Here is a 26,173-nt window from a genome sequence, read left to right as displayed (position 1 = left end):
TCTTCCTGCCAGCTGGCTTGATACTTGAGCCGGTGTCAGGTTGACGTGTTCCAAAACAGCACATGCTCCTGGCCTCTCCCCTCCTTTTCCTCTCACTCTGTCCTCCCTGTGCTTCGGTGAGTGCTGGTCTGTTCTTCTCTGCCGTGTCTCTCCCCAATGGCGGTCGTCTGGGAAGACTTCCACAGGAAAGTGGGACTGTGGGGCGGTGCTATGTGCTCAGCCTTTCTCTCCCCTCATCTGATCTCTCCTCTATCTCTCTTTTTTTTTCCTCCCTCCCTCTCTCTCCGTCGGTCTGTCCCTCCCCCTACCTCACTCTGCCAGCAGGCACAGCGGCACGCACGCACACACACACACACAAACGCATGAGTGAGTACACACTCACTCGAACCCTCTCTCTCTCTCTTGTTAATACTCTAGCACACAGGCACAAACACACACTCAGGCAGTCCAAGAGTAAACAGAGAGCAGAGAGCGAGAGAGAGCGAGTGAGTGAGTGAGCAAGCGAGAGAGAGAGGGAGAGGGAGAGGGAGAGGGAGAGGAGAGAGAGAGAGAGAGAGAGAGAGAGAGAAAGAGAGAGAGAGAAAGAGAGAGAGAGAAAGAGAGAGAGAGAGAGAGAGAGCACCACCACTGTGCTAAAGAGACAATAGAAAGGGAAAGGATACAGAAGTGGAGAGTAAGCAAAGGGAGAAGAGGGGGAAGACAGGAGGGTGGGGGGGAGTTGATGTTGATACCATGAGAAAGCATAAAGGCTTTCACATTTTTCCTGACTGACCTGCTTTTCATCTTGAATGTGACCTCTCACCAGTCTATAACAACACAGAGTTAGAGGGGAGAGAGAGAAAGTGAGTGAGGGAAAGAGGCGCTTGCCAAATCTTCCACAGCTCTTGCCAATCTGGGCCGTTGCCATCGCCCATCCGAGAGAGACAGACAGAGCGAGAGGCAGAGATAGAGCAACAGTGGAGGAGAAAGAGGGGAAAGATAATATGGCATTCTCTACTTGCTGCTCCTTTAAATGGGTTCTTCCAGCAAGCAGAGCTGGGGCCATTATCCAGCTGCCTGCCTGCACCCAAGCAAAGCCTGCCAGATTAGTGCACTTACATAAACGCCAGCCAAGAAGGGTGCACATGCAAACACACACACACAGCTTTGACCGAGTGCACACAGACACAACCTTCGCCACACATATCTTGTACACACATACACACAAGCAGGCAGGGCTGGTGGGTTTAAGAGAGAGGCTTTTCAAAGATTGGCCGTCCCCTTGTTTGAGGTACCAGACTTTATGAGCAGTGAAGACAGAAGAGATCCATCTCCAAGTGTGGCCATGCCATCCTCAAAGGCAGCACTGGCTCACGCTGCCATGCTGGAAGGCCGATGTTCTGCCAGGCACTATAAATGCCATTATTCTGATCTGTTTCGTTCAAGGGGATAAATACATTAGCATCAGGACACCTAAGCCTCTTTAAAGCATATACATGTCAAGCACCTGCAAGGGAGAGCACCATGACAAGCTTATTCAACTCTATGAGGAAATGGATGAGGGGAGTTATGATCTTGGAGTGTCTGAGTTCTTGGAAGGGGAATCCCTTTTGGCAGGTGTGGGGGTGGCTGTTAGAACTGATGAAAAACGGCAAGAGCAGCTCCTCCTCCTCTTCGGCCCTTGGTACTGTAGCCGGGGTTGTGTGGTTGTGGTTACATAAGACCTTCATAGAAGCCCTGCTCCCACCGAGCTGCCTGGCTAATCCTCTGGGATGGAGCCCCCCACTAATCCTGCTGCAGGAGAATGGAACTGAAGACATTAACCGGGATTACTACATAGGACCGTGTTCGAGCCAGGCCAGCACCAGTTATCACAAAATAACCCCTTAACACACAAACCCGCCAGCATACACAAACCCCAAATTGCAGACGACACCACACACACACACACACACACACACACACACACTCAAACGGCACGAGACAGATGCGATAACTCCTGTAGACCAAATGTGGTTTCAATATCACATTCAAGCTGCTGATAGCTGCTTGCAAGAGGCACTTCATCTCCTGTTGATTACAAGGAAGGACAGGTTAAATTAGTCAGAAGCAGAACTGAGAGTCACACGAAGCACGATGACACATCATCTACAAATGGCCACAAAACAGCCATGCTGAAGTGAAATTCCGTTGAGTCATGTACAGAAAGCAAGACTTGACCTTACAAAGATGGTACACAGCCACCTAACACCAAGCTTTTAAAAATCATCTATCGAAAGATGCATTTAAATACACACAAATGCAGGAAGTCAAAAGTAAATATATTAATAAATATTAACACAACTGTCCGCAGCAGCCATCACCTATTTTTGAATCACATAAATATGTCTTTTCTAAATACTCTAGCAGATGAGAAGCAGATCTGACTGTCAGCCTAGTGTAACAGATCAGTGGGGAATCCCTATCAAAGGAGTAGTACACATTAGAAACCACTGAGGTTGAGGAGCTCATTCAGTCAGTAACTGAGACTCATGCACTGCATGCAAAAAAACACTGTCAAACACATTGACACAGACCGCTGGTGCAAGGAAAATGGGCAGAATGTCAGCAACCTCTGTGAATCAGCCATAGGCTTCTGGGTAATCTTCAGTCAGAGACAATAAACAGGCTGAGTTAATGACTGCTGCATTTGCAGGGGCTGGCTGATAAGAGGCAGACTTTACAGCCTGTTTGATAAAAAGACAGGCTGCCTTGACCCACAGAGACAGGGAATCGGCTCCAAAGAGCAAGAGACCCAGTCCAGGCAGACTGACACATACACGCATAGACGCAACCTAGCAGCACGTGGCAGTTGCTGCCTCACTAACAGGAAGTCACAGCCGCATCACTTGTCTTATGCTTTCAAAAAAACACAGTGCTCGATCTGCAGCTAATGTTCTTTCCTTCGGTCTCTCAATTATAATGCAAAGTTACTGCGACAAAGTCACACTTCACAGGGAGAAGAAGTTTTGTTCTGTATTACCTTTTTTGGCAGTTTCCATCTCTTCTTCAGTCCAGCGAGAGCTCTCATTCATCTCCAGATTGGCTGTTAAAAAAAAAAAAAAAAAATAGAGAACCACCAAGTTAGAGAAGGCGGGAGGAGGGGGTGGGGGGTGGGCAGTTGTCACAAAGTCGGTTAGGGAGTGACTGACAAGAGGAAGGGAAGGAGAGAGAGAAATTAGAGAAGAAAAAAAGAATAAGAGTGGGGGGCAGGGTAGCTTGTGCTGCTTGCCAGTGAGGCACTGCAGCGCGGGTCGCTAGGGACTGTTTGTTTTAGATGGAGGAAGCAGGAAATCCAAGGAGAGAAGTCAGTTAATGATTATAGACATAACAACTGGCTTCTTTCCCTGCACAGGCCATAAGCCAGGCTGACCCTGGCCATGCGTGGCAGACAACGGAGCAGGAGCCTGTGCTTATGTGTCCTCTATATGGACCTGTGAAGGGCACAGCGGGCCAGCTAGCACTGGTGCCAGCAGGGGAAAAAACAGTAGAGGGGTATGTGTGTGTGTGTGTGTGTGTGTGGGGGGGGCTGATGATAGCCACTATAGCCCAAGTCACCTGGGGATTCCCTGCGACTAAAACCTGTACTGCAGGAGCAACTGCAGCACGTACACACAAAACTGCTGAAACATCAGAAATCCCTCATAGCCTGCAGCAAGAGTGTTAGTGGGTGCACGGCTGACTTACCACCTGCGAGGAAACAAAGAGCTAAATGGGGGGAGGGGGGGGCGCACTGCTGACACACTGAGTATTCTGTCCTTTAATACTTTTGCAAACAGATGAGATTTAAACTACACATCTCATGCAGTCACAATTTTTCACTCTTTGATTTCTTAGTGTGCCATCTATGAGTGTCACTTTGGCAGAAAGTCATGAGTGAAAGACTGAAAGTCAATAAGTGAAGGAGGACAAAAGGAACAATAGTGCTCTCTTGTGGTGTGGGACAGGAGGCCACGACTAGATCAAAGGTGACAAATTAAATCTTGTGAGGTGGTAGTGAAATAATTACCTATAAATCCTCTCTATTGTTTAATTGCTCCTGGCAGGTGCAATATTTTGTCCTACAATACCTTTCACACATAACATTTAATATATTAATATTTTGCACCACATTAGAAATAACATGCAAGTTTTCTTATGATGAATATGAAATAAAGTTTCTAGTCTGTGTGCTTATCACCGGATCAATAATTAATTTCATAATGCTCACACATCATCCCGTCTCTCTCTTAAATAACAGTCTGCAATCTGCCGCATGTTAAATCTGATCTGACCTGATGTTAAAAAAACACCAGACAGCAGGGGGACACTGGCGACATTTTGCTGCAGCGCAGAAGAGACTAACCGAGTTCACTGTTGAGGGGTGGAGTGGTGGTCTCCTCCACTTCACTGGTCATGGAGCGGGTGATGCGGCCCTTGCGGCGCCCCTGGCTGTTGGCTGTGCGTCGACCCTTGAAAGCCACAGCAGGCTCTTTGTCCTCTGCATCTTCTCCAGAGGTGTCATCCCTGCATTTGAGAAATGTCAACACAGTCAGCAAGAGATACACACGGGATGTTTTGAAGGTGTACATACAATACACAGTCCGCTAATTTTGCTGCTGAAGATCAGACTGAATGTATAAAGCCCCCGAGCTGCATATGGCTGTAGTACGGGCAAGGTCCAGTATCACCAAGGAAGATGCCAAGTGTCCGCTGCTGACTATAGGTCACATATTTTTGGCTACCAACATCTGCAAAAACTATGTACTCACATGTCATATATGATGACATTAGGTCTGTTTTAATGTGTAAAAAGATTTACAAGTCCTGAACTGTTGTAAACTGACGCAAATGTACAAACCATCAGAGAGATGACATTCAGACTAGCCACTGTCTCATTTCAGACCCAATGTGCTGAAGTACAGAGCTACCAACAAAAAAGGTGCCACTGTGATAACATTGTAGGTTGCATTGTACATTGTGTGGTATTATTCAGAATCATAAAGATAGAATGTGTTAACAATTCTAAAAAAAAAAAAACTTGGGAACAGGGAGATCTCACAAGTAAAATAATACCAATACAATCTTTTCTGAGAAAATTTACGTCTCTTATATGTTGGCCTCTACGCTGCATTGGCTTTAGGGAGACAAACCTGGCCAACACTGCTTTTTTTTTTTTTTCTTTCCAAGATAATTTATCGAGTGTCAACACAATGCCATGCTGGGAGACAGCCACCAAGTTTGAACCCAGTGCTCCTCCATTCATCTTCCCCTAGCTCCATTAATCTTGCTGAGAGGAGCTGGTGGCACACTAAATATAGACGAGCCAGCTGTGCCAGGGGTGACAGGCAGGTGGGTGGGTGGGGGGAGGCTGGAAGTCACGGACTCCCCTGGCCTTGTCTCAGAGCAGGGAGGCAGGAGGCAGTGCTTCATCATCATCTTCGAGACTAGCACAACTGGTCATAAAAATGACCTGCCATTGCTTGAAACTGCTGTGGTGTACAACCTCAGCTGATGTCATAATACAGTGCAGGAATACAGAGGTAGACTACAGTATTTATCAATTAATTTTCTGGCAACAGAAAGTAGTGATATTCCATCTGTTGGTTTTGCATCTTTTGCTGGCACCGTGCCTGAAAACACCCCCTCCACCACCGCTGCACCCACCTGCTTGCCCACACACAATCCTCCCTACACAATGGCAATTCAATTTGACAGCTAGGCTAATCATACTGCTTATTTTCCCCACCGAAAAACCCCCAGACTAACAAAATAAGCACAGAATTTTAAAAAATGACACTTGGCACCCTATTGGGAAGGGGAGAAGCATAAACAGGAAAGCAGCTGTTTTAACAGGGAGAAAGAACGGACTCCTGAATTTGATGTAGGTGGAAAGTCTTGCTGGAGGTGAGGGAGTAAGAGCTCAAGGGTTACAGAATGATTGGATTTCCAGATCCACGTCCCCCTAGCCAAAACTTACTCCTACTCCATTTGCTTGCGGCCTGACCTGGAACAATTCTAAAAATTGTGTGTTGGAGAAATGGCGAGAGTTAGCAGATTGCTGCAGCTTTACAGGTTCAGGCTCATACAATGTGGCGGAAACGTTTTCACTCGGCTCCATCTTTTCCTCTCAGTCTGTCAGTGTGATTTCTATTAAATCAGTAAGTAAAGTCATCTTTGCAGCACACAGTGTTTAGACTTGAAATTTCATAAAATATCTGATACAAAGGACGTGACACGGAAGGTTTAGACAGTATTAAAAAGTGACTCACTTCATTCCATCTTCCTTGTCTTCAGCTTCATTCTTTTCTTCATCCCTCTCTCCCTCCTTCTCTTTCTCTTCCTTCTCCTTGTCCTCCTGGTTGCTGCGGTTCACTTGTTGCTGCTGTTGCTGTTGCTGGCCATGCTGCAATGAGAGACAGAGCAACAGCAAGGCACTCTATTACTAAGATAATCCCAGGTGACTGGACACACAGGCTTAGAAACAAACCCCACATCCTCTCCTGTAACCTGTATACCTGAGATACACATACTTCAACGTGTGGATTCACAAACATGAAAAAGAAATGCAACTGCAACTGAAGTGTATGTCAGTGAGTTTGTGTTACTTAAATAGATGATTGCAATATTTATCTTTATCTCCTTTCACCACATGCACTTTCCTCATGCGTTTTTGCAAACACTGAGTGAGGTGGCACTTCCTGTGGTGGATCTGATATCTAAGACATTATTATAACATGATTAGAAATGTACTTCTTGTACACAGCTGCAGACAGCACGATGTCTGGCTGGATTTCTGATGAGGTAACGCAACAAAACCTAGAAACGTGAAACAGAAAATAATTCCTAACTTTGTCATTTCCAAAAACTTACTTCAGCTTATTTAAAGTATAAAACACTTACCAACCTAAAAAAATCTTCCTCGTTTTCAGCACAGGCAAAACAAAACAGGATACGAAAGTTCCGAAATTACAGCAGCACATTTCTGCCGTATAACTTCTGTCCTTTAAGCACCCAGAACCACTTCCTTACCAGTTTCCTGCCTGTCTGGGCTTTTAGGGTTAGAGTTCAGACGACTAAAGACGCACAGCCTGACCAAAAACTTTAAATGTAAACCTTTCTTGATCTGTTTACTAAATATATCCTCTAAAAAAAACACAAAAGGCACTTTGCATGTGGCTCCTGGCTAAGAAACATAATAAGGAGCAAAATGGCAGAGAGAAGAGCAGCATCACCTTTCATTCACATACCCTTTTTCACCATTTGCACAACATCACTAATGTTCTCTCCCTCCCTTTGAAATTAACTCGGACTGAAAACAAATAAGAGCCATAACTCAATAGGACTTAATGGTCTCCCAGCCCCACGTGCAGCTCAGAGTCTGCTTCCTTTTTTCTTTTTTTTTTCCCTTTAGCCCGATGCATCATCAGCCTAATAATCTCTATCCACCCTATTATACCCTATGCAGATCTGTTAGCACTGAGTCTAAACATGCCCCAAGCTGATCCAGGCGAAGACCTACAGAAAGAGAAAGAGTCAACAGAGCAGCCACTTCACTACCACTAGACTTAGTAAGGCTGAAAACACATTAGCATTAAGCTTATTACTTATCGCCACCATTTCTCCACTATCCAAACATAATCTCTATTAGCATTTGCAGCCATTCTGACATATAACACTACACTTTCTGTTCCTCTTCTGTATCTACCTCCCTCTGTGACTGTGAGCTATTAGTGCTAGCTGCTACTCAGGAGATGTAGAGCAACCCGCCAGGTAATGAGTGGAGGTTTCTTCAGAAAAGATGAGGAGACACCAGCCTCATACCCACAGGAAAAGGTCGCCAGTAAATTAATGTGCCATTTCATTAGCGCCCGCCACCATGAAGTTTAACAGCTAGCTCCTGATCTGAGGCTAACTAATAACTGAGAGCTCATTAGCACCAGAATTACCTGTGTTTAAAAAAAACTGTCAGTATGGAAATAGTGCTGACATGTGGGGTTGAGCAAATTGTGGCACTTGATCAGCACTGCTCAGTGACCTTTGGTGTTTTATGGCTTAAACTACCTCACTGTTCTGCAAAGACATCACTATAGCTTCAGTACTGGTAGTGAGATCATGGCCGTGTCCACACAGGACAAGCTTTAAGCTACACAGTGCACCACTTTTAGCAGCTTTCAAAGAGTTTAAGTCATTGTTGCATTGTTGTGTTTGCACGGCAGATACATCACATTTATCTGTACTGTGTGCCTTGCGAGATGCTCTGTGCACCCAAAGTTAAAACAGGTCCAACTTCACAACAGGAAAAATGTCAATGCTAAATCTTCTCTGCTGTCCAGCTGGAAAAAACAATCTGAATCAAGTCTTTCTTAAGCTGCATCCGCTGTACACAACAAAAATAGGGGTAAAGTTAGTAGTGCTTGTTCTTGCTAAACGTGTTTGACAGCAGATAATGGGTGAGGCCTGGAGTGTAAAACAAGTTTTTCTTCATCTACAAAATGGTATTAGTGACTCTCTTTCGATAAGTTAGATAGGTGACTGACAGCAACTAACTTCTTGGACTTCTTGCCTAGCAATAGTAAAAATTCCAGCTTCTACCTGCGCAGCTCGCAGTGCAAATCAGATTTTCAAGCCTGTGACGCTTGCTGTAATGATTGGGCCTTGGTGTAAAGAAGAGTTTCTCTTCTTACTGTGAACTTCTATAGTGTGAATACCTGGCTTCTTCCACGGCGTCTGTAGTTCCTCCGCACAATGTTCTTATAGTTTTCATTCTTTTTGGTAAGGTAGTAAAACAGCACACACTCGGCCACCGTCTGAAACAGGAAAGAAATGTCATTTTCCAACAACCATTTCTTGAGAAGAGTGGATCATACAGAACGCCAAAAAAAAAAAAAATACAATGAATCAATACCTTTCTCTCCAGAAAAGACGCAATCAGACCAAAATTTTTGGGGTGCTGGATGAACCTGTGGGAGAAAACAAAGAAATCTCAACTGCAACTAATGACGTGAGTCAAAATCATTGGCATTTTCTGAAGTACTCCAAAAGATGATCACAGAATAACACAAAGAAAATGACTGATGAGGTGCCATCAGTGCTAATGCAGCAAACAGAATTCAAAATTAAGACTTACCTTACTTTTAAAAATGATCAAATAGGTATACTACGCTCACTGCATTTAACTCAAATGTATAAATTAGGCATGCAATGATTTATTAAGTATCTCTAGTGATCAAATATCTTAATGTATGTATAGAGCTGTTAGGATAACAAACTGGAGCTCTCCTTTTTCTATGTGGATAGGCTTTGAAGTCACTGATTTTACTGCGTGGGATTAATTCGATTTGGCAGCTTGAAAACGCCTCCTCTCGCTTCTCACGAAAGGGGAAGATGCACTTCCTTACCAACAACTTACTGACCCTTTATCGGTCATACATACTTCACAAGACATACTCCATCTTGTTGCTTAAAAAGAATCTCTCAAGCACTTTGTCTAATAGAGCAGAGAGTGAAGCTAGATCAAACTGGCATTTGATAAGTAGAATTGTAGTTTAAAGTAAACATTTGGATTCAAAATGTCAAATGCCAAAATGTCAAAAGCTATTTTTAAGTGTATTTTGCTCAACAAATCCCAATCTATGTTCTAGGAAATAGGGATAAAAGTAGATCTTTAGATTTTCAAAGTTATATCTGCCACTCTGACTTTACTGAAGGGTTCTGCTTACTTCTCTCTGAAAGTGTCCTTCTCCTGCTCGCTCCACATGTTCATAACCTGCCGGTCCTTGTACACCTTCATGGGATCATCCATCAGTCCATTCATGTTGATGAACTTGATGCGCTGCTGCTCAGCATCAAACAGCATGGGAGGGATGACCGCCAGCTGTCGCATTTGCTTCTCTGTGTTCTGACATACAAACGCACACACAGAAACCAAAATCCTGGGGTTAGTGGGCTGGTTCTTGAGAGGGAAACTATGTGACAATATGATGCTTATACTGACATGGACTGTATGAAACCTGATGTGGTACTATGCTCTGTTTTAAAGTGTGGAAAAGTTCAGAAGGCAGGAGAGGAACCTCAGGGTGTCTTTTTTGGCTCAACAGGATAAGGCATGTTTGTGGTCAAATGTAAACTTCCCTAAAACAGACATATTTCCTGTCACACTTCGATTTACAACCTCACAAAAAAACAATCTTCATGTCTGAGGTTAGGAAAGGGGAGGGGAGTTAAAGGAAAAGGTGCTGGCGCTAGCTTAAGAAGGTAAGAAGGTAGGAAGCATTTCTTCAGGTGAGACAAGACAACCAAACAGGACACACTGCTCAGTTTAATGGGACCAGGCTGACATGAGAGGAACAGATCAAATCAAGTGTGACTAGTGGATAAGATCAGGCAATCCCCCCCCCCGTGTACTATGAGCTTAGCATATATTTTAAGTCAGGTCAAGTTAATTTTATTAATATAATTTGCCTCAGAGGGCTTGAACATTTGCAAAAAACTGCAGTCAAGACAAGACACGAGACTGACACAAGACTGACACTTTTGATGCTGAAACCTTTTATGAGAGGCTGTTACCATGGTTGTGATTTTGAAGCCTATGCTGACATTTATCATACTCTCTGCCAAAGTTTAGAGTTCATCATCAAACTATTATAATGTGGGTGAGTACGCGGACAATAATTACCGTTGCACCATCAGCTGATGCTATGTGTCGACTGCGCACGTTATAAACGGAGGAAAGAGAAACGAGGGGAGACTATAAAAAAAAGAGCGACACAGGCAGTAAAAACCACCAGAAACTATCAAAGTTTTGGGAGCATTTCAATTGAAAGCAGCTGTGCTGCTTTGCTTGCCGCTGGGCTGTGGTGGCCTTTAAAGGCTAGTATTTAGCTTTGGCTAGCTCTGCTAACTTAGCTACCGCAAATATTCCAATGGCATACCAGCTGAGAACAAACCCTCAGTGTGAGCTTGTATCTGTGAGGGGACCCACAGTGGCATTAGGCTAACCCAGCAGAACAGCTGCGCTATGTGACAACATTTAGTGGCGTTTGCCACTGAAACATAACTATGCAGCAGTGATTTAAGACGACCCGAGCTACATTTTATGGTGAAGAGGAGGTTGTGTGGCTCAGGTCCTATATTTTATCAGGACCTGGAAGTTGTTACGTTCTCCTGGATCATTTTTTGTCATATTTGTTACCACCTATAATGTTGTTATCCTGATTGTCCATAGTGTAAATATATGTGCTCTATTCTGTGCACACATGTAAAGAATGTCTATCTGGAACAGGGATCCCTCCTCTGTTGCTCTTCCTCAGGTTTTCCTCTTAAAGGGAAGGGTCTTAGGAGTCTGAGGAGTTATCGTTATCTGATTTGAGTGTCTATGGATAGAGGCTGATGTATGATGTATAAATTGTTAAAGCCTCTTGAGATTTGTGATATTGGGCTATATAAATAAAATTTGACTTTTGACTTGATATTCAATGTTGCTGGGGTTTATTTTTTCATCTTCACTAGGTTTACAGAAAATGAACTAAATAATATTCAACTGCTCTCTTTACTCCTGCTATTAAAAAATACTTTTAAGTATTCTTACACAATAATAACAGCCACAAATAGTTAGAAAATGAGCACATCTATATTTATATTTAATTTTTTAATGTAACGTTGACACACTGGGATTCATTCCTGGCAGCAGTTCCAGCCTTGACGCATGTTCCAGTCAATACAATCAGACACTGGGACAACTGGCCACCACAGTAATTTAAAGCTGAGACGCATGATGAGTTGCCAAAGAGCAATTGGAAGGGCAAACCATCTTAACATAACATAACTCAACAACACACAGTAAAGTTTACCTCATGCTCTGATATTCCATCAATGATCTCGGAAACCTCATGTTCACTGCGAGCTGCAGACGAAGTCAGCCCACCTCCTCGCTGCCCGACACGACTGCAAGAGGAAAAAATAAGAAGAGCCATCACTCAAAACTACCCACTTATTAGGGGAACTCAGCCACTCACATTACAGAATGAAATAAATCCACATTAATTTTTTACAGTAACCGCAGTAACTAGGCAAAAAAATCAAAGTGAGTAGGTTAGTTCCAGAAATGAAATGTGTCTTTTACTCTGTTGAACAATCACAGACTATCTTTTTGAAAGAGGGGGCGTGTTGGTCCTGTGATCTCACCTCTGCATGCGCTCCTGCAGCTCTCTTTGCTTGCGGATCTCTGGAAACTGTTTCTCGTAGTACTCCCGCACCTTGCTCTCCTTGGCTCGGCGCCGTGGGTTGTTTTCTATGCGCTCCACCTTCTTCTCCCAGGCCTCCATCAGCTGGTCATAGCGCTGGCAAAATTTCTGTTCCTGAAGCACCACAGAAACAAGGAAGATCTCAATCCACTGGGGATCCACAACGATATCTCTTTCTATGTCCTACCTTTGATTTCAAGATACAAAACTAGTGAACCAATAAGTCTGAGAGAGTAAAATTACAGGACATTTAACAGTTACCACTAAAACAAGACACCTTCCAAAAAACAGAGTGTCGTCTCAAACTGCCCTCACATTTGATAATTATATTCAGCTCTTGGTCTCCCACCATGTACCTCTACATGTCCAGAGGGGGCAAAGTGATATGTTGGTGTTCTGTGGGGAGTCTGGCCTTGAGCCATGGCTCTGGCAGACGACAGCCCACTGTTTTCCCAGCTTCCTCACAGGCAGGCTATAAAGCAGACCATTAACCCTGGTGCAGACACGACCCTCAGTAGGCTCATAAACCACAAGGTGATGTCTCCCCACACTCTGCCCACGAGGAGCTACCTCCCCCACTTAGACACAACATGAGAGGAGACTGGACACTCATGCGTGACTCTCTCTGCTTTTGATAAAGGTACTGCATTTGAAAACCGTTCTTTCTGACCTCACATAAACCTGCAATACATAATAAATGCAGAGCTACAAGAAAGTTGTTGCTGGCACGATCTCCAAGGTTGGAGTCAGTAAAAAAAAAAAAAAAAAGCTATTTTTGCGCCACATTCCCTACTTGTGGATAGATGAAAATTTCATAGTAAAACTGTGGACTTGAATTGCAATAATGATTTTTCTGTTAAGCCAGTTGCTTTTAAGATGTCTGCCTGGCTCTAGCATCAGAGCTCACCCCCATTGATCTCTGCTTTATTTATAGTCATGAACTTCAGCTCAGTCTCACTCAATCACTGGCAGGCAAGAGTGGTTACTAACCCTTGTACAATTCTCGTTACAGTGCTTGGCTGACAGTGAACTCAGCAGATGTATAACACAAAATCTCATTTTTTCTTTCAGGTGACAGTATGAGAGAATTTTTTTTTTGTGTTTTCAAAAGCAATAGCTTCCCCAGGGTGGGAGGGGGAAACTGGACTGATGACAGATCAGGCCCAGAGCTTTATTCCTCTCTGGTCTGCCTAAAATGGCCATTCACTTCATGAAGCAGCTAGCCCAGTTTCACTCCAGTCATCGGTCATGAGTCCCAGCAGAGAGTCAAAAAAGTTGAGGTCTCTACTTACCCACTGCTTACGAGCATGATTTCTCCTCTTGAAGTATAAGATGAGCTTCTTTCTCATCGCCTGGTTTCTGAGACAGATGAAGAGAGAAAGGCAAGGAGAGAAAAAGAGGGGCAGAGAGATAGAAAGAAAGAGATATGGTGATGGCATTCAAGAAAATGCTCAGTTCTGAGTGTGCTTTGGCTTTCATCACATTTGTCACATAATAAATCTATGTATACGGCGGGTACACACGTTCTTCCCACTGCACTTTTTCTGCCTCACTTGTTTACCCAATAAACAAACAAAAAACACACACACACACAAACAATGCCTGTCCTTGTATGCCACCGCTCGATAAACTCAAACTTGCTTCTGGGTGGAAAGGACAGCGAGGGGAGCCAAACTTATAAAACTTGTCTGGGCTGGGAACAGTCAGCCACAGTGCTTCAAATAAAGGTCAGGGCCAGTAATCTCCTTAGGCAGCCACTCAGTTTGTCTCTTTCTTTGCTGCAAGACAGAGTTTTATTCCTGACACTTAATCTGTCAGTTGTAAGGTCACGTTCCCCACTGATTAATGTAATCTTATTCTACATTAGTCACTTCAGCTGAGCTGTAGGGTCCCTCAGGTCAAAGGCAAGGACAGAAGACGTGGGCTACTCGTGGGGTATAACTTTGGTGAAAATTGGAAGATAGCATGATAACATTTGGGAATCAGAGCAATAAACACACAGGATGACCCATTCTTAACTTCCCAAAAATGTTATCTGCAACAAACCCGAGTTAAATCTAAACAGCCTTAACCCCCAACCTACATAAACACTCCCACACACTCATCCAAACAAACAGACAGAAACTGAGCCAAACCACTGCAGCAAGAAAAATAAATAATGCCAAATGCAGTTAGATACTGTGGATATGTACACATATCGTGGCATATAATGGGTGAGAACTAAGTTGGTATGGCAAAAACATGCCTAATAGTTTAAGTCCTTTAAAGACAGAGCTGGCATTGTCCTCTGGACACCAGATGGCAAAGGGACAGATTAGCAGCCCTGAACCCCTACGAAAGATTTCCTTTGTTCTGCCCTAAGCCTGGGCCATTTCTGAGATATCAGAGAACACTGTAATTTGGCATAATACCTCCAAAACATGATGGCTGAAAGATTCATTATATGTGCAGTTGTGACAGATGTTCTCCTGTGGTCCGACCACATTGAGCAAAGGCTTTTCAGCCTTTAAAGTTTGACTTCATCTTCATAGTAGCCTCCATTTATCATCAGCTGTGCTGTAATAGCAGTGTGTGTGCAGGAGATGAACCGGGATGGGGACTCAGATGCTGAGTGCTCCACAGAGATATTGGTGCTCATCTATCCAGGCAGGCATGAGTGCCAAGGTTATCAAACCGGTTAGCAAAACAAAGAAGTCGATTGTGCTCGCTCAAAGCAACAGAGTGGTATTTAATAACACACACACGGAGGCACGGAGGAGAGTTTTCAGTTAATTGCTTTGAGGCAATAATACTGATCAAACGGTGCAGGGATCAAAAGGAGTGAAGACAGAGCAGTGTGTGGCTGAGAGGTCAGACACATCTTGTGGTATGCCACTGTGCCCAAACCACAGTGCCAATGGTGGAGACAAGCTATTATAACCCTCCTGCAGCCCTTTGATGTGCCTTAGTGAATTATGGTCCTTAAAAGATTACAGATGAACATAAGCCTTATTGATGGGCAGGGAAGGGCCTCGCAAAGTTGTGTACTCTCTTCTCCCCTTACTGCAGATATCCACTGACATAAAATTGACATGACTGATTAATCATTCACCTCATGTGGCCTCAGATGATGAGAAAGGCATCCTGCTGTCGATACTTCATGTCATAATATATGTCAGTGGCAAAAAGACTTAACTAGAATTCAAATACGACTTATTGTACCTTTGCATCTGTCTATGCAAGTACTGCTGATTTTTGACCTAAATACTATTTCTTATGTGACGAGAATATAAATGTGATCTGTTTGTTTGTTTTCACACGCTCAACTTGCACTCAACTCAAAACCTTAACGGTATAAAATTCAGGATGAATGAAGGCAAACATTAACACTATGCTCACATAATGCTAGAAATTGCAAGAATAGGAAGGTACTATACAGAACTCAAAGCTAAGTTGAGGCCACTAAGTTTTACTTTCTACTGGTAGTAGCTGTATTAGTTTACAGAGACTTTAAAAAATACAACAGGAATTCTCCTGACTGATTATGCATCATTTGTATTATTTAATGGCCCTAAAGACCAGCTCAAAGTTATTACATCTATAAACAAACAAATATCTCCTATAAATACAATCAATAACAGGTCGAGCACCTACGCAAACTTAGACTTTGATGGGTTTTAAAATTCTCTTGGCCTCAACTATTAGAAATATTAGGTGAATTTGAGTTTGTCATGTATGTTTATTATTTGTGACGTCACCCAGGTGCCATTTTGGAGGTACTGTTACAGTGAGCAGTACAATGATGGTAGCAGCAAAGAACTTGCACCCCTTTTATACTCTTTGGGAGCAGTAAAACTGTAGACGCAAAAGCAACGTGAGAGGATACCATACTGAGACAAGCTCAGCAAGGATGCCAGGGATCATTCTGCCATGAATTAACAACACTGATCCATACAACCTGACCGCAGAAAGTTGGAGTGCTGACCCCACATTGCTGCCTCTGACCTTACTGTTACGTGATTACATGCACTTTGTTATGGTCCACCTTTGATTCGCACACATAGTTTGCGCTATTGTAAGTAAGTCGTCAACATCTGACTCAGACCACTACCATTAAACCTTACCCTGTGTGAACGACATTTAGTTTCCATACATATGGCTGTCAAAATGTTGATAATGAGGAAAATAATTTCAGAAAAATGTCGTTCTAGATTCTTTATTGTTCACACAGGTCAAAATCAGGTCTAAAATGCATCACAGAGGGAGAAGTGGCAAGCAGGATAAAGCATCAGAACACAATGTATTCTTAAACTGTAGGTGGACACAGTGATGTGAGAAATATTCACATCCTTTACTTGAGTAAGTGCTTAGGTTTTCAGATTAATGTTACAGCCGCATTAATGTGAATGTTGCATTTTACTGCTATAGCTGTTTAAGGCTGAGCTAATGTTAAGCAGTGGATTAAAAGCAGACAGCATAAAGCAGTCAAGTGAAGTCTTGCCGCATGGTGAACTTTTCTTCCTTTTCCATCAGCCTTTCATACAACACAATCATAAGGGAAAGGAAAGAAATTGCCCTGAGCTGACTACGGCCCTGACCACAGTTAACCCAAAATGCCCTTTGGTTTTGTGCCATCTGTCAAAGACCAATACTCTGGTATTTGATTTCCAAGGCCATGGCTTCAAATGCATTATTTGAAAACTATGATAAATATTCCCCAACAAATCATTTGTATTTAAAATATATTTTTAAAAACACAACTTAGAGATCTGTGGTGAGCTCCTCTATCAATAGACTCTTCAGTGGGTGTATACAAAATATTTTTATGTAGTAGTGTTTAGTGACAGACTCACATTTTGATGTTCTCATGGTACTGCTTGGTATCAGAGGGCTGATTGTACAGAGGCTGGAACAGGACAAGAAAATCAAAGAATCAGTTATATTTTCAGTTATGCAACAAATTGCAAACAGCTGAATACACGAAGGCCAAATTCACTCCACAGTCTTTTTAATATACTTCTGACTGTGCTCCAGATAAATGTAGGATTTCAATATTTGCAGAAATGGTCATCAAATAACACAAATGACTCAAAGCTTTGACTGACAGAAGCCCAATAACCAGATCTAACTCAATCCAAAGAGCTCACGCAACATGAATGCCCTGAGGGACAGAGGGTTTGTGTAGTGTATTGCATGAGCTCTATCGGTAATTCATTCAACAGAACCAAGTGATCGAATTTACTAGATGAGTGTGTGTGAGACAGTAAGGTAGATAGATAGCTAGCATGACAGACAAATACAATGTGTGTGAGAAATTTAATGACAAAAACAAAGAGGTGAACTACTGCGATCAAAAAAGTACGATCTGAATAAGAGCTGAAGTCCCAATCCTGAAAATGTAGTGAAGTGCATAGTTGTGTTTCTATTCTCAGCGGGTTTGGGTAGAAAGAAGACTTTTATACTGCATTCTGATGTGAGTCATCTTATTCAGAGCTCAATATCAATATGTTCAGTATTGCTTAATGGAGCTTTGAGTACAGAAGTCAAATATTTTTACTTCATTATTTTTGAACCAGTGCTGGGGGGACATCATGTGATTCAGACTCGTTCCTCGTCTCTCCCTAAAATCCCTCATCCCTCTGACCTATCCCTCAGTTAAATGTCCCCACATGTCAATAACGCAAAGACGTCAGAGTGGGAAAAAGATGAAATACAGAAACAGAGAAGTGACATAAAATCAAAGCCTCCACTCACCAGTTCTACCCTGGGTCCCAGTCCCTCCAGTATCCTGTGAGCTTCTTCTGCTTTTTTCTGGTAAGGGAACACAAACAGAAGTAGCACATTAGCCAGCCGCCTGCACCTCTGCCATCACCACGGCAACGCAGTGAGCAAGCTCACTTGATCACAGAGACTACTCCACTGCTCACTGGATGGACAGACCAACCGCTGGATGTTTGAATGGATGGATGGATAGATGGAGCGATGGATGCACTGACTATTATTAGAGCTTTTAACTCAAGCTGGGCCGCAGCTCCCTCTCTCCTCTCCCAGGGAAAAAAAAAGATTACTCACCTCCCCTGAGCAGAGAGAGGTAGAGCGAAAGAGCAGGCAGGCAGGAAAGCAAGTGGGAGTGGAATAGAAAGTGAGTGGGAGAGCAAGAGAGGAAAAAAAAGGTGGGGGGGGTGTATCTGATAAAAGATCTCACCTCCAGCTCACTACCTACAACAATCAGCCTCTTAAAACAAAACTTCCTGGCAGGGACCGTAAAGCAAGAAAGGAGAGGTGTTGGGGCGTGAAGATGGGCAGCAAAAAACTCCCATCGATGTCTCTGAATGACCTCTCCGCAGCTCCGCTCCTCCATACATTTATATTTAGCTCTAGCAGACAAATGTATGAGCAGTGTCCCAGACTACCCCCTTTCAAAGTTCGCCCCACTCTTTTCCTTATTTCCCTCTGTACACTCTCTCCGCTTCATCGATCAAACAGACCCTGCTTGGTGACACACCACATGCTCTGTTGCTTTCCATCTCCCTTCATTTCCCTCAGTGACCATGCAGTGGGACTGACAGGACTGACACATTCGCAGAGAGGATGGAAGTACGGGGAGAGATGGGTGGATGGAGAGGAAGATGTGGGAGAAGTTTCAGAGGTGATAACAGAGACAGAACCTGCCAGTGTGTGTGTGTGTGTGTGTGTGTGTGTGTGTGTGTGTGTGTGTGTGTGTGTGTGTGTGTGTGTGTGTGTGTGTGTGTGCGTGCGTGTCAACCTTTATTTTTCACCACCCACCATGTCACGCTGCTTCCTTGTCCCTTTCACTCCATCTTCATTGTAGAGGTAACACAGGAGGTGTTTGGGATCTGCTCCCAAGTTTATACAAGGCTCACGCTAACAGACTTGGATGTAAGACCCCAGAGAAGCTCACGCACAACTTAACTCAACACGGGCTTCCAACTGGGTCACCTGTGAGGGAAGCCAAATGACATGGCTCCACTTTTAAAAGTGCCCTGCACATTTCCTCTAAGCCATAAGGCAAAAGGAAGCACTGATGATTTACATTTGCACATACTATACATACACATATCATTTAAATGCAGGTACAGTATCGTGATGCTGCTATTCTTCCTTCAGTTGTTTTGCATTGAGTTGCTTTTTTTCCTTGTTCCTGTTGCTTCCTCACCAGTGAGTAGGTGTAACAGGCTGCAGAGTATTGCCTCAGAGAGCTTGCTCACTACAGGAACAGTTAATGAGCAGCAATTATTAAAAGCAGCCTTTCGTCCTCAGGGAGCAGGGAGGCTCAAGGATTTCTCTTCATTTCCTGGCCGTGATTCTTTAAGCAAATTTGAAAAAAAAAAAAAAAAAAAACGGCTGCAAGATACTGACCTCAAAACTCCTTAAATGTGGCTTCGTATTAAATATTAGAAATGACAAATTTAGCAACTGGGAGAGGCGAATGGATGAGATTATAGTATATTACCTTTTCTCTAATAATGTGGTTAATTACACAGAACTGCACGCCCGATCCACTTACACACACCTTCATCACAAGACCGGCTCCATAACTTCCATCGTGCCCCCATCCCCGTGGCAGCTCACAGGACTGCTACTCTGGCAGTGACATTATAAGCTGTAAAGCTTAGCAGCTGTACTGTGGTACATGCTCCCCTGCTGTCAACAAGACATTTTACCCAGTGGATCACATGATCCCTTAACTAAAACGTTGAACATGAGAAAACTCGGGACAAAGCTATGAAAATAACACTGTGGGTGCTTATGTGACCAAGACCACAGCACTATAAACCTTTCATACCTCCCATGAAGGGAAAACAGGAGAGAAAAACAGGGAAAACAGAGAGGCAAACAAAAAAGAGAGAGAAGGGGAGAGAGAGAGAGAGAGAGGGAGAGGGAAAGCGCTACAAGGCCATCTTAATACGGCACAGACATGAGGATTTAGCATAGCTCAACAGAATTATGATAATGCAGTCTCAGTGGGGCTGTCTTTTCTTGTGTTCATGACCGTGACTGCTATGTCCCAAATATGAGAAGAGTGAACTTGAGTTGAGCCATCCCCGGGGTTTGACAATGGGTTGTCGGTAGAAATTCGACTGTAACCCTGTCTGAGAGGGCTGCTGACACTGAGCCCACGGGGGACAGATGACACCGTAGTGACATCCGCTCAAAAAGGCACGCTGAAGCTGGAGCAATTATAGCCAGGTGCCTAAACACACATTTACCAACATATATATATATATATATATGAACAAATATAGGACAAGCACTGGCTTGACATGTGACATTAAGTTTTAATGTAACGTTATTACCCTGTTAACACACAGCCAATTCATGTGCCTTGGGAAGACTGGATAGCTATCTGATGATATTTTTTCAAACCAAGTTTAAATACATTCAACAAATTGCACCCATCTCTCCAGGATGCATACCTACTCTTTACTCAGTCTCCTCCCAACCGGGTCTGTCCCTGTGATCATGGCTAACATGACACTGAAATCAGCCAAACCTCCTCAGCAAATTAAACTATCCTTCACAGACTGTCCATGCAAGTTATCTATGCATTTGTTTCAGATTATGGACAACTGTTAGCTAGCTCGCTAAACTGCTGTTGTGTAAGACCAGAGTAAACGGGGCCTATATAACGGTTGCACTGGACTTAGCGTGGATAGGAGTAGAAACTAACTGAAGAGGCTGGTTACGTCCACAGTGAAAGATAGAGAGAAAGAGAGAGAGATAGCGAGGTTAGGAGGGCAGGCAGTAGGCCAGAGTACATCCTGCCAGTCAGAAGGAAGTGGAAAGTGTTACAGAGGTCAGGCTACATTGTGGAGTAAGCCATGAGTCATTCTTAAACTTCCAGCCTTTCAGATGAGTCTTGAGCAATCATTAAAGTCCTGCTGTTGTACAGAAGTGCTGTGATTTAGCTGTGCTTGATGACAGTAAGGCAGAAAGTCATGAAGGACACTCCCTGTACTTTGGTGTTCCCTCTAAAAGGTCTTCTCGGGACATTTTGGCTGTAATCTGGGAGGCATATGTGCAGGTTAGAGCAAAGTGTCACAACACCATTCCTAGAACTGTGAAGGATTTAGACTCTTGCTCAACGACACTTAAGCACGGTGAACGCTTGCTTGCCAACATATGGGTTTTTTTTATAGGTTATCCATTCTACCCTGCTTCACCATTTTATGAAAATTATTTGCCTTGAATGTGCCAGAGAAGCTGTTCAAAACATTCAAGAGCTCTTTTCCTCTGAACTGTGAAGTTTTCACATTACTCCTAGTTTCCCAGGGGGGGTTTGTTCAAAAAGATTCAGTGCGAGAGGAGCTCCCTGCTTTAAATGCCAATTCTAATAAAAAAGACTAGGAAAGACACTTCTGCATTTCACCACTAGGGGGACTGAGAGCACTGAGAATCACTCCATTTAAAAGGTAATCTTCTGCACAGAGCACAGCTGCATGTAATGACTGCTGTAACTAGGACTAACTTAACACTTTCAATAGCTTTATTTGACCTCCCAGCTGCCCTGCTTTTCTTTTCTTGAAAGAATGATTATGTTGCTTTACCTGCACAGATGACAAAAGACAAAGATTTGTGTCAGTGTGTGTCTGTGACACCTTACGGAGTGTGCATGTGCACTCCTGTGATTCATCGTGCCTGCTATGCTGACCTTTAGTGGCTTATTCTGTTAGGCAAGAGTTGTGCTTTGCTTGACAGTAAAGAGTGGGAGGTTGAGGTAGGAGATGAATACTTTGTGACACAATCTGCTTTTTTAACGAGGGTTTGTGCGGATTACATCAAACAAGGTCATTGAGAATGGCAGCTCTCCAAGAAAAAAAAAATCCTCTGCAGACAGATATCAGTCTCGTCAGGGTCCCAGTATTTCGTTCATTATTCCACACTTTTCAAGAGCAATCCACTCTTTGTCTATGTAATGTAATGAAAGAAGCATACGACTTGGCGCTCTACTCATGGTCAAATTAGGAACTTTGCAGTTTCACCAAAAGGCGCACCTCCTGTGGAATCTAGCTTACCTTGCAGGCGCTGTCAAGTAATCTCTGGATAGCAGCCCTGTCCCCGACATAAGAACCAAATAACCATAACAGGCACCAGAGAATATTCAGAGCCTGGCGTAGTTTGATTTGTTATCTGGAATCAGCTCAGTGAAATAGCACTGAACCATTGGGGAAAAGCACCCAGCCTTCTCACTCTCAAATTAACTTGTAGTAATAAATACACAGCATTGGTGATCAAGCGAAACCAAATTCAAATGCAAGGTCATTTGGACTTGAGGGGTGGGCCGCCAATTGAGTCTGGTGTGTGTGTGTGTGTATTGTACTGACCCTGTTCTCATCGTAGATGATCTGCACCAGGCTGCGGTGCTTGGCCTCACTGGGTGGCGGTGAGATGGGCCGCTCTGGCTCATGAGGCTTTGCGGCCTCCTCCTCCAGCTGTTGCTGTAAGACACACAAAAACAAAGATGACAATTTACACTTAAAGGGTCCTGATCTAACAGGAAGACCTGTGGCTCACCAGTTCCTGTTGCAAGGTTCAAGAGTGTGCATTTGAGAAACCGTCCCTCCCCCATCTCTCCAGCAGGGGCAAGACTAACTGTCCTATTAGCTGTAATAGCTATTAACTCCCCAGGGCCTAGTTAATCAAAGAGTTACCACAACAGCCTGTAAACAAAGTCAATGCCTGCTGTGTGGCTGGAACATCCAATAAGAGAGAGAAAATTAAGAGAGAGAGACACAGAAAAATTAAGAGACGGACATGTGGGAAATTAAAACCAGACAAATACTGGAAAACTGCAGAGTTCCTCGAACATACTAGTCACCTGGCTTGTAACCAACCACTGGTTGAAGACTGTACACCAGAAACTGTACATTTTAGGAAGTACAGTCTACTGTGAATGGGGAACAAAACACAGCAGATAAGAATTTGGGGGGTGTCACTGCCAATCATGTAAAGTTCAGTCAATGCTTCTTTGGCCATCAATTGTGTACAAAAAGAGAAGAGGGGAAGCCTGTTCTGATCATCAGAAAGAAGCTCAGCAGCTTACAGAAAGAATAGCAGTGTTTGGCTCCAATAGCCCAATTACATTTAGACACAGAAGTAGAGCGTATTCAGCTGTAGCTAGCTGTGTGGAGGTCGAGGCCTAGTGTCACTGGTGTGCGTACAGCTGATCTACAGTAAAGTCAGCCCTCTACTCCCCCCTAATCCTCCTTCTCATCTGCAGTCAGGGGCTTCAGAAGGGGGAAAGAAGGCCTCCAGAGGATCCACATGAGAGCTGAGCAAGATGGATCATCATGTGCCATGACAGGCCCGGATAAGCATCTGGTGAGGGAAACACAGACATTCCCATAGAGACCCCCCCCCCCCCCCCCCCCCCCCCCCCCACAATCCCTTTCCAAACCCACCACAGAGTAAAATAAAATAAACCAGTCATCCTGAGCTTGGCTGACATGACACAGGCTGGCGGTAACCTAAACCCTAACCCCCGCCCATTCACCAAGTCTGCCAGAACTCTTTAAATAAAGTTTTACCGTGCCACTTAATTAGTCCAGATGTTTTAATGCTCAAACTGAGTCGGACTGGAAAAAAAATATCCATAAAAACACTTGATTTATGCGTGTAAGCAGCAGAGCGTAGCCTCTCAATCATTCACAAGTCTCAACCCCAAGACTGGAACTCAGTTTTATTTTGGTTCCTGTTGCAATTTGGTGAAATACCCAGAATCATTAAACACTAAATCTTTTCTATTAACAGCAAGTATGTACAAAACATTCAGGTAGTAGGCTTCTAATTTTCTTCTGGCAACCAGCGATTTCAGCAGGTGTAATGCCACTCTTGGCAGATTTTATCAGCTGTAGTTAATTCATGTTAACTTGGACTTGGAGAAGAATGCCATTTGGAGGCCATTTTAAATGAATTTAGGTTATTGCTTCACATCACGTTCAGTTAGAGTCTCCCACTACATTGTTTAATGTTGAAGATTATGATAATCAATAGTGTTATCAACAGAACCTTTAGGATTCTAAGCTGTGAAGTAGCTTGTCACTCTGTGAAACCAACGTTCGCACAAGCTGCTTCAGTGAAGAGATGTGAACAGCATAATGAAATGGTTAAGAGACATACTGTAATGAACAGTATAAGGCCTGCATTGCACAGTGGAGGAGGGACCTGGGTGAAAAAGAGTGAGCTTGACCATACAGCTTCTCCACTAAACATGGCTGGCGGCCAAAAAGGAGACAGTGTGGCAGGGATGTGAGTGGTTTAGCAGTCAAAAAAAAACCTCCACCATAATCCTCCTCCTCCCCCAGGGAAGTTATTTATAGCCTTATATATTTTTAACCTACTTTTCTCCTAAATAAAAAGCCGAAGAGGAGAGGAGAGAAGAGAAGAGAGGAGAGGAGGGAATGCAGCTGCCTGGAGGAGTGCGTGTACAGAATCGTGGTACATTGAGCAAGAAACAGCTACAAGCTTCAATGCAGCGATTACAACACAGCAAAGTCTGTTTAGGACTTTATTGCACCAATGCCAACTATAGCCTGGCAGGGAAAGTCACATTGGAACGCTGCACATGGACATTTCAAACAAGCTAAACACTGCCACTAAGAAAATTCGACGAGGATGCCAGCACTGGCAAAGACTTACACATCTACAAGCATGACGAATAAACAGCTAGGTACCTGATAGTGGTTTTAGGCATGCCTCCCTGCCTGCCTGCCTGCTCAAAATATGTGCAGAATGCACATGAATGACATCACTCTGTGTATACTCAGCTTTCTTCACTGTCAAACATGATCTCGTCTTACAGGCTGTGCACAAATACAACGGAAAAATAACTTTGGACCTAAAAAAACAGCTCCAAAAAGGTGGGTCGCATTCAGTCACATACCAAAGCTGCACTTACCTTCCTAGATCGCACAAGATATATTGTGCGTTCTAGGAAGGACACATCCTCTGCAAAATCCTTTTTTTTTTAAATCACAAAGTGATTTACAAAGAATGTAAATACAATCGCACATCCCTGATTTTACAACTCATTATTTGTTTTCAGTCCCTAGACAAATTTGTATTTTGTAATCAAGTTTGCTAAGGTATTTCTGGTGCCTGCGTTCCCACCACAACTTCCCTCTAGTGCAGTGCACCAGGTGGCTGGTATAAAAAAAATCAACAGGTTAAAATGCCAGAGGCATCCATGGCAGGATTCCTCAACAAATATCAAAGAGCTAAGCAGGGAAACTTCAGATGACATCAGTCTGCAATCTTTAAACAAAGGATAACATATAATCACAAAGTTATCACCAGATTCAAAGGTGTGCAGACCTGTTTCTTGCGAAGCTTGCTGATCTGCTGCTCCACCATGGTAATCTCCCTGTCCACGCGGTCCATGTTCTGGATCAGCTCCTCCTTGGAGAAGCGAGCCGGCACAAGATCCAAGTCAGGGTCCATGTGGACCGGGCTCACAGGGGAGATGGGTTCCAGCTTCCCCATGGCACTTCCACGCTCCTACAGGCGGACAATAGAGAAAAAGTAACATAGTAAGATGTATTTAATATGATGGGTCCTCAGTAATTTCAATTTTACACAATAAATTGATTTTATTTAAATCTGAGGGAGAGGAAAAGAATGAGGACAGGGGAATATTACGAAAAGGAATTTCATGTGGAAGGAAAAGTCTCCACAGTGTTTGGATAAAACTGATTGTAGACGGCAAGTCAGTGTAAGGTATCTGGCACACAACAGAGCATAAAAGACTCTCTTGAAATGTCTCGACCCTCTCAATGAATGAACATACACGTTTCCATGTCTTCTCTTTCCTGTTGAAAGCATCCCTGTCTGCCTCTGATCTTACTCCGTAAGAAATCATCCAAACATAGCCTGTGTGTCCTTTGGGAAGGTAACACACGCCAGTAATTAAGTCCTGTGGGTAATGAAAGCCA

The 26,173-nt window shown here is 43.5% G+C and overlaps 1 protein-coding gene across 3 annotated transcripts in view; it reads right to left on the bottom strand.

Annotated features, from left to right (window-relative positions):
- Nucleotides 1-26,173, bottom strand: part of ncor2 (nuclear receptor corepressor 2) — an 83,072-nt gene that overhangs the window by 27,136 nt on the left and 29,763 nt on the right. For 2 of the 3 annotated variants that reach the window (XM_041041457.1, XM_041041458.1), the window contains exons 5-17: nucleotides 25,557-25,739; nucleotides 22,568-22,681; nucleotides 17,976-18,032; nucleotides 17,075-17,127; nucleotides 13,535-13,601; nucleotides 12,184-12,356; nucleotides 11,850-11,943; nucleotides 9,720-9,898; nucleotides 8,906-8,960; nucleotides 8,709-8,807; nucleotides 6,270-6,403; nucleotides 4,364-4,524; nucleotides 3,002-3,064 (exon numbers count right to left, since the gene is read on the bottom strand). In XM_041041457.1, the coding sequence (XP_040897391.1) occupies nucleotides 3,002-3,064; nucleotides 4,364-4,524; nucleotides 6,270-6,403; nucleotides 8,709-8,807; nucleotides 8,906-8,960; nucleotides 9,720-9,898; nucleotides 11,850-11,943; nucleotides 12,184-12,356; nucleotides 13,535-13,601; nucleotides 17,075-17,127; nucleotides 17,976-18,032; nucleotides 22,568-22,681; nucleotides 25,557-25,739 (1,432 nt within the window). The remainder of the gene's footprint in view (nucleotides 1-3,001; nucleotides 3,065-4,363; nucleotides 4,525-6,269; nucleotides 6,404-8,708; nucleotides 8,808-8,905; nucleotides 8,961-9,719; nucleotides 9,899-11,849; nucleotides 11,944-12,183; nucleotides 12,357-13,534; nucleotides 13,602-17,074; nucleotides 17,128-17,975; nucleotides 18,033-22,567; nucleotides 22,682-25,556; nucleotides 25,740-26,173) is intronic. The other variant, XM_041041459.1, reaches the window with a different exon arrangement.

This window comes from Toxotes jaculatrix, chromosome 7 (genome assembly GCF_017976425.1).
Source record: "Toxotes jaculatrix isolate fToxJac2 chromosome 7, fToxJac2.pri, whole genome shotgun sequence".
NCBI lineage: Eukaryota > Metazoa > Chordata > Actinopteri > Toxotidae > Toxotes > Toxotes jaculatrix.
Note: the sequence above shows the minus strand (reverse complement) of the source record. Positions and strands in the feature narration are given on the sequence as shown.